This window comes from Nanorana parkeri, unplaced genomic scaffold, assembly GCF_000935625.1.
Source record: "Nanorana parkeri isolate BGI_ZX_2015 unplaced genomic scaffold, ASM93562v1 scaffold13, whole genome shotgun sequence".
Taxonomy (NCBI): Eukaryota; Metazoa; Chordata; class Amphibia; order Anura; family Dicroglossidae; genus Nanorana; species Nanorana parkeri.
Window position 1 is genome coordinate 718677 of NW_017306281.1, and position 9339 is coordinate 728015.

At 41.2% G+C, this 9339-nt stretch overlaps 1 protein-coding gene across 1 annotated transcript in view; it reads right to left on the reverse strand.

Moving 5' to 3' along the window:
- Positions 1-2256: 2256 nt before the first annotated feature.
- The window catches only part of RHOF (ras homolog family member F, filopodia associated), a 52521-nt gene continuing 45438 nt past the window's right edge, over positions 2257-9339 (reverse strand). Inside the window, exon 5 of the mRNA XM_018557094.1 lies at positions 2257-2689. Coding sequence (XP_018412596.1) covers positions 2522-2689 — 168 coding nt within the window. The 3' untranslated portion in view covers positions 2257-2521. The remainder of the gene's footprint in view (positions 2690-9339) is intronic.

The window sequence follows — 9339 nt, forward strand, 5'->3', positions numbered from 1 at the left end:
CCCTGCCGTGGTTCCAGGCTCTCTTACCTCCCACCTTGAAGTTTTGCATATTCCTGTGGATGATTTTAAACTCCTCCAATAGGCCACCAAAGATGCAGAAGACCCCCTTAAGTCCCTGGGGACTCACAAACACTGAAATATTAGTTTTGGGTAGATTCATTAAATATAAAATATTTGCCAAAGTATCTGAAGAAATACCTCCACATTTCCCTATTAGGTTTGAAAACGGAGAGGCTGAACACTTTTTTTTTTATACATACATACATACATACAAGACTCCCCTTATAAATAAATGGTGATTCATATTTAACCAAAAAAAATTAGCTTCAGGCATGATCTTTATTTGTGGTATGGTAAATTTTCCTCTGCCATTTACAGCATTATGCCATGGTTGCTAGCACTTGTACTTAGCCCGTCCTGCGGTCATGGGCATAAAAGGCGTTGGGTTTACTCCAGCCAGCCAGAGAGCCTCAGCCTTGGTAAGCAATGTGGTTTCCAGCAGGCAAGAAGAATAGATGTGAAGACAACATCCATCTCCCTGCATAGGAAACCACTGCCTGAACTTATTCAGCAAACTTTACTTAGTCTTCAAGGTAAAATGTTTCACAATGAGTCAACAGCAGACTGGGCTTGAATTATAAAATACCCATAGAATAATTAAAACAAAAATGTATTTACAATAAAAGGAGTCCAGGTACTTTTAAAATGACCGTCCTGGGAAGTCAGGAGGTGGCAGGTAGAAAGGCAGTGCAGTCTTAGAGAAGCAAGCAGCTCTTGTGCTTCTTTTTCATCTTCTGTTCCTTCTTCATGCCATTCAGTGCAATGAGTGTGGCTTCCCTGAAGACATTATCTACATTCTCCTGAAATTTGGCTGAACATTCCAGGTATTCCTCAGCTTGGATGTTTTTGCATGTAGCTTCACCCTTTAAAATAGAAGCATGTTACTATAGGACACTGGCATATTGACAATAACCTGCAGATACATTTGGATAAGAAGCAATGCTGTTCTCAGCAGAAACCAGATTACCGTATTTTTCCGTCTATAAGACGCCCCCATGTATAGGACGCCCTCCACTTTTCTTACCCAAAATTCTGAAATCAATATTTTCCATGCTCTTTTGCATAACTGATTGTATCCAGTTTAAATTTTGCAGAGTAAGACAGCCGTAACCTGGTATTGGTATTTACCGGGATTTTGTTTGTTTTCTGACATTTTATGGGCTCAGAATGCTCCGACATTACCGCTCCCTGTTGCATCTGGGCACTGGCTACAGGCTCTCCGCAGCCTCAGCTGACGTCGGGTACATAAGGCTCATGATTGGAGGAAACCGGTTAGCTTGTCTCTGCAATCGAAGTTTCACTCGCGAGGCTAGTTTGCAGAGGTATCGGCAGTTTCGCAACTGCGGTTCTCCTCTTGGCCCCCCGTGTATAAGACGCCCCTCCATTTTTAGGTAAATATTTTAATGATAAAGTATAGTCTTATACACGGAAAAATACAGTAGGTGTTTTATATTTTCAGACTCTAAATAAACCATTTGACTGGTTGCCATGAAGAATGGCTCATCATTGTTTATTGTTCCTGCCATAGACAGTATTAACCATGCAGATCCCGGAACATTTTTCAAATCAGCTGGCCAAGCCATTTTTTAATTTTCTGCAATTTTTTCCTATTGGTTTGATTTTCAACTGCTGCGTTGCTAGCGTTTGTAAAAGACCCCCCAAACCATATATTTTCTGAAAGCGCAGGCCCGGTAGAATAAAAAGATGGTGATACTAAATTTGTAGGCCGTGCGATAATTGTGCAAATGTTTCTCAAATTAATATTAAACCGATAAAAATACACAATTCAATTGATAAAACACACTAAAATCAGTATCCGTGCACAAAAAAAATTATTTTCTGACTAAATCTAAAAGATAAAACTGTATTGAGTTAATAAATAACAAATATTAGCAAATTTGTAATTGCGCCTTTTTGCGAAAAGGTAAAAAAATGAAGGTATGCAAAACTGTAAATAATCGACTTATGTAAAAAATTGTTTTGGTGTTTGTGTTGTAAATGGTGATTCATATTTAACCAAAAAAAATTAGCTTCAGGCATGATCTTTATTTGTGGTATGGTAAATTTTCCTCTGCCATTTACAGCATTATGCCATGGTTGCTAGCACTTGTACTTAGCCCGTCCTGCGGTCATGGGCATAAAAGGCGTTGGGTTTACTCCAGCCAGCCAGAGAGCCTCAGCCTTGGTAAGCAATGTGGTTTCCAGCAGGCAAGAAGAATAGATGTGAAGACAACATCCATCTCCCTGCATAGGAAACCACTGCCTGAACTTATTCAGCAAACTTTACTTAGTCTTCAAGGTAAAATGTTTCACAATGAGTCAACAGCAGACTGGGCTTGAATTATAAAATACCCATAGAATAATTAAAACAAAAATGTATTTACAATAAAAGGAGTCCAGGTACTTTTAAAATGACCGTCCTGGGAAGTCAGGAGGTGGCAGGTAGAAAGGCAGTGCAGTCTTAGAGAAGCAAGCAGCTCTTGTGCTTCTTTTTCATCTTCTGTTCCTTCTTCATGCCATTCAGTGCAATGAGTGTGGCTTCCCTGAAGACATTATCTACATTCTCCTGAAATTTGGCTGAACATTCCAGGTATTCCTCAGCTTGGATGTTTTTGCATGTAGCTTCACCCTTTAAAATAGAAGCATGTTACTATAGGACACTGGCATATTGACAATAACCTGCAGATACATTTGGATAAGAAGCAATGCTGTTCTCAGCAGAAACCAGATTACCGTATTTTTCCGTCTATAAGACGCCCCCATGTATAGGACGCCCTCCACTTTTCTTACCCAAAATTCTGAAATCAATATTTTCCATGCTCTTTTGCATAACTGATTGTATCCAGTTTAAATTTTGCAGAGTAAGACAGCCGTAACCTGGTATTGGTATTTACCGGGATTTTGTTTGTTTTCTGACATTTTATGGGCTCAGAATGCTCCGACATTACCGCTCCCTGTTGCATCTGGGCACTGGCTACAGGCTCTCCGCAGCCTCAGCTGACGTCGGGTACATAAGGGTCATGGTTGGAGGAAACCGGTTAGCTTGTCTCTGCAATCGAAGTTTCACTCGCGAGGCTAGTTTGCAGAGGTATCGGCAGTTTCGCAACTGCGGTTCTCCTCTTGGCCCCCCGTGTATAAGACGCCCCTCCATTTTTAGGTAAATATTTTAATGATAAAGTATAGTCTTATACACGGAAAAATACAGTAGGTGTTTTATATTTTCAGACTCTAAATAAACCATTTGACTGGTTGCCATGAAGAATGGCTCATCATTGTTTATTGTTCCTGCCATAGACAGTATTAACCATGCAGATCCCGGAACATTTTTCAAATCAGCTGGCCAAGCCATTTTTTAATTTTCTGCAATTTTTTCCTATTGGTTTGATTTTCAACTGCTGCGAAACTCTAGGAGGGGTACAGGCCTCAGTGGCTGAGATTGGAGATACTATGCATACAACTTTTGCCTGGGTGCTTCACCCATCACAGTTTTTTTTGGGGAGAGTGGCAGAAAGAAACTGATTTTAACTTAAACTCACATGGCGTTATGCCTACAGGCGAGTACAAGAGACTCTGAGGTCAACTGGAATAATGTTTTCTATGGTCCAATGAGACCAAAAGGAAACTTTGAGGCCAACAGACCAAACTCCATGTTTACCATAACCCAAAACAGTGCACATATTTATGAATATACCATACGAAAACACTGCACCTATTCATGAATATACCATACCTAATGTGACACATGGTGGCTGCAACATGCTATGGTGATGCTTTTTAGCAATAGGCCTTGGAAGGTTTTGAGGGTATAATGAATGCAGTGAAACATAGAAAAATCTGGATCAAAATTTGATGCAGTCCAGGGACAAGATTGCCTTGCTGGAAGACAAACAGCGTTATTGTTCTGAAATGGCCAAGTCAAAGTCCAGATCTCAGTGCATTAAAGAAGTTGAGGCTGGACCTGAAAACAGCAATTTACTTACAATTCCCATGCAACCTGAGAGAGCCATAACAATTCTGTTAAAAGGGAAAGCTGATCAAGACCTATCCACACAGACTCAAGGCTGCAATTGTTTCAGAGCTTTCTCTACTAAAACACAAACATTGAGCTGTATACCTATGGAAAAAGTTATTCTGTGTTTTTTCAATTGTAAATAATGTAAAATTACTTTGCAGAGATCATTTTTAGTGTCATGAAATGGCCCATTTCTGTTGATCAGATCATTGTCCAAAAAATATTTTATCCACTAATTTAATGTTCTGACCACAAAGCATGAAAACCGATAGGGTGAGTATTTTTTATAGGCGCTAAATAGATTTTCAGATAGCAGTAGTATTAGTCAAACAATCAGACTGAACGATAAGTGGTAAAGCTTCTGGTGACAACTGTCTAAAGCCGGCTATACTTTGGCTTGTTTTTCATGAACTGGCTGAAATTCGATGCATGGGTGCCGCTGTCAGCACCTTTACAACCGGCATCCCTCAATCTGGAATAATGTTCTATGGTCCAATGAGATCAAAACGGAGCTTCAAGGCCAACAGACCAAACTCCATGTCTACCACAACCCAAAACACTGCACATATTCATGAGGAGCATGCCAGCTATGGCGGTCGCTTTCAGAATACAAAAGGAAACGGCAGGAGATTCCTCGATCAACGCTCATAAGCATTGTTGGAGGAATCTGTTCTATTTTCTTAATTGAGTCGGCAAGTTGAACAAAGAAAATGGAAGCATGTATACCCGACATGTTTGTTGAACATGAGGAAAGCCGCAGATAACTTCCTGTTCAGTAGTTAAGATGTTGCTGCAGCCTCTGGTCTTTTCCTGGCTGCAAATTGAGATTAGTTATGTTCCCAATGAAAAGCCTTTAGAGTGTCTTGCCAAAGTATTAGAAGTAATAAGGTTACTGTCTAAGGCAAAACAAAACCATGCTATGACCGTCAGTCATGTTCATGCTTACTCAACCAGCACCTTTCTTTCGAGACCTCAAATTGCCTCACACTTATCTAGCACTTCTGCTTCTTGTAATGTATACTTCCTTTCCACTTAACCTTTCAATCATATTCCTTACTTTTTACAAGGCAACTATATTAGAAGACAACTATGCAAGAAGAAGCAACATGGCAACTTTGTGTAGGTCTTTTAGGGTACACTTATGGATGGAGCAATCACAATCTGCAAGAGATCTGTATAGATGGCTAATCTGATGTCTGTGAGGTAACAAGTGTTAGATCATGCAGCACCATCAGATATTTATTTCAAAGCCACAAGTATGCATACAAATCAAAAACCACAAGCAGGAGACAAGTCTTTAAATCTATTTAACTTGCAAATAAACCAGCAATGAATCATATATAGCAATCGTGTAAAGCAGAACCCCCCCCCACACACACACACACACACACAAATAAAACATATCTGCCTTTGTTTAGAAGAATGCTTTTATTTGCTTACAACTCCCATAATCTATGAGTGCTTTATAAGAGTCGGGATTAAAAGGTATTAAAATATAATGCAAGTGCAAAGTACCATAAGTGCCTGTACAATGCCTAAAACAAAACAAAAGTAAGGTACCTAGAGGTGGCTCATTTTAAAAAGTGTATGAAACCCCCTTTAATGAACTTCTCTTATTTGCTAACTTTTTGGACTGTTAAAGATACCATTGAAAGAGTTTTTTTTATATCTGTCTGATAAGTGCTGCGAGTTGATGCGAGAGGATCATACAAGTATAAGAGGTAAGTGAAAGGAGACTGTCCCGTCTGGGCTTCCCTTTGAAAGAGAAAAGGGGTAAGGACAGAAAGAAAAAAAAAAAAGAGAAAAAGTAAGCAGTTACTGAGCAAAAGCAACATACGCGTCCGTGTCCTTGAACAGGTGCCATGCCATCTAGGTTTTTAGGTAGCTGGGCATATCATCCTTACAGGAAAAGAGGAGTTGCTCCATGGTCGACACCGTATCCAGTCGAGACAGCCACTCCCGGACGGTCGGTGGATAGGGTGACTTCCAATGTCTAGGGATTACTGTTTTCGCTGCATTCAGCAGGTGTAGTGGGAGAGATTTCTTGGCGATGTGGTGGACTTCATCAAAATGATATAAATAAGAGGGAGGCTGGGGAGAACTCTAACGAAATACCAGTTATGGTTCTAATGAGTATGTACCTCCGTCCAAAAGGATGAGATAAGTGGGCATGACCACCTAACGTGAAGGAGTGTACCGACAGCCTGAGTGCATCGCCAACTAGGGATGTCCAGATACCAGTGCCAATACTTGGCATTTTCATGAGAACTACCAGGGTTGCAGAGATTGCAACTGGGACCTGGCTCTGGTGCACCACCACTGTCCTGAAATCATTAGTCTGTATTGTTTTAGAAAAACTGTCACATGACAATAAACAAAAATGCATCAGTACTTGTAACTGAGTACTTGGGCAAGTATCAATACTTGAAAAAAATGGTATTGGTACATCCATTTATAAAAACAAAATCATACATTAAAAACAGACGTACAAATCCCAGGAGCTCAGTGTGCTCCTTACAAATGACAGATGCCTCCTAACTTTTGAATGTTTCTCTAGTACTGTATCTGTACTTGTACCGAGTACGGTACTTGGTATCGGTGCATCCCTATCGCCAACATGTGTTGGGGGCATCTGGATAGATACGATGGAGCAATGCCGGGAGCATCACATTTTGACATGTTTTGTAAAGCATCATATGGGGCCTGAACATCCACTGGTAAAGCGTAATGAACAGAAGACCAGGTGGCAGCCTTGCAGCTCTGAGAAACAGAGGGCTGATGCTGAAAAGCTGATGAAGCATTAACTGATCTAGTAAAGTGCACTTTGATAGGGAAGGGATAGAACCTTGTCCTTAAGATTATAGGGTTGAATATTGAGCTGCTAAATCCACCTGGAGCTTGTGGAATGAGAAAGACAGGAATGACAAAATATCAGACTTTCTAAAAAGGAAACTGTAGCTGAAAAACCATTCTTGGGATGTTGTGGAGCAGGACAGAGATGGGAGAACAATGTCCTGAATAAAAGGTGAAAGGAGCTCAAGAAAGGGGTAAGGCCGCAGTCTAACGCCACCAACTTGGAAACTTGTCTTGCAGAGGTGTTGGCACTGAGGAAGGCCTTCTTGTGAGTTTCAGTAGACAGAGGAATATCTGTGTTGGGTTCAAAGGATGGTTTCTAAAGAACCAACAGAATCAGGTTGGAGGTCTCAGAGTCACTGCAGGAACCTACAGGGGGAACAATTTGAGCGGCACCCTGTATAAAGGCCTTAACCAAGACAGAGTCAAGCAATCTGGAGAATCCCCAAGGTCCGGAATTTGACCCTTGATGGCACTCAAGGCCAAATGGTGATCCTGACCAGATAGGAGAAAAGACAGGATTCGTCCAACAGAGTACTTTCCAAGTCTCCGTTCACACCTAGGCGCTTTGTCGCTCAAAAGTGCGACAAAAACACTCAAGACAAGGAATCCTATTTATTTCTATGGCCCCCGCTCATAACCTGAGCGTTTTGTTGCAAGCCGAAAAACTCCCGTCGCTGGAAAAAGTACATGAGCTATTTTTTTTGGCAGATTACAGTACTTCTAGTCCCCCTAGACTTCAATGGGAAACTTTGTGTGTGTGACAAAAAAAATCTGCAGTGAACAGGGGCCACAGAAATGAATTGGATTCCTTGTCTTGAGCATTTTGTCACGCTTAGCTTTGAGCAACAAAAACGCCTAAGTGTGAATGGAGCCTAAGATGGAACTTCCTTGCCTTGTATCATGAACCCAGTATTAAAAGGTGCACCGAAATGGAAATTTCAAAACCGAAATAAAAAAAATTGTCAGGCCGAAAATGTTTATTTACATTTTTTTTTATTTTAATACTTTATTTTTTATAAACAACTTTAATTTTTTTTATATTTGTATTTATTAATTAGTTACTAAATATTTTTATTTTTCACTTTTTTTAGGTGCTTCAGGGAAATATTAGGGGTCTAAACAGACCCCTGATATTTCCCTTTTAAAATAGAAAAAGAGATTGAGGACACAAAGTCCTCTATCCCCTGTTATCAATGAACAGGAATCATCTATGAGTTTTCCTCTTCATTCATAACATGAGGACAGAGTATGTTTACTATAACTATGACTATGAATGAACAGGAGGGGATGTAGATCACTTCCATTCATTCATAATTGAGGATATATTAACCATACTATGTCCTCAATTATGTACAAATACTCAGCGATCACTGATCACTGGCTGTTTGTACCGCTCTTCTCTCTGACACGCTGTCACAGGAGGCTGTACGAGTGGGGCAGGGAGGAGAGATCAGCCTCCTGTGACAGCGCAGGCTGTCTCCGCCCACACACAACACTTGGCTAATTTGTTGATAAACCCAGAAGCCAGGAGGTCCACATCGGGGGGCGCTCTCCACCTGAAACAGAGGTCTTGAAACACCTCCGAGTGAAGAGAACATTTTCTAGACATTGCTGACTGAGGTAGTTGTCAATTTTCCACACCTGAAATGTGCATGGCGGACAGGGCTAGTGAAGTTCTGCCCAAGCCAGAATCTGATCTGCTTCTGTTTGAGCTGTGAGACTTCTGGTTCCTCCCTGATGGTTGACGTAAGCCACTGCCATGGCATTTTCTGGCTGAATCCTGGTCAAAATGACCTTACAGTCAAGAGGTTCTGCATTGAATAGAAAACCAAATCACTCTGAGCTCCAGAATGTTGATCAGGAGACAACCTTCCTCCAGCAACCAAGTCCCTTTCACTGAGGGTTTCCAGGATTCCTCCTCAGCCTGACAGGCTGGCATCAATCACCAGAACCTTCAGACTAGCAGGAGGAAGGATTTCCCCAATTCCAGCTCTGGACTTGTGATCCACCAGGCCAGGGCAAGCCTGGTCTTGGGGTCAGAACATGGGATAGTCCAGAGACTAAGCCTGCTTGTCTCAAGCAGCCAGAATGCCAAGTTGGGAATATGGAACTGCTTCAAAAAGAGGCTACCATTAAGCCCAGAACACTGTGGAGTCCAAACATTTCTGTGAATGGATGACCCTGGACAGAGCAGTATCCAGGAGAAGGCCTAGATACTCCAGTATTATTTTATGTGTGCGGGGGAGTGTATTTGATGTGTGATCTCTCTCTTATATATATATATATATAATCGATCTCTTTCTCTCTCCACCTCTCTCTCTCTCCATCTCGCTCTCTCCATCTCTCGCTCTCTCCATCTCTCTCTCTCTCTCTAGAACTCTCTCTCTCTCTCTAGAACTCTCTCTCTCTCT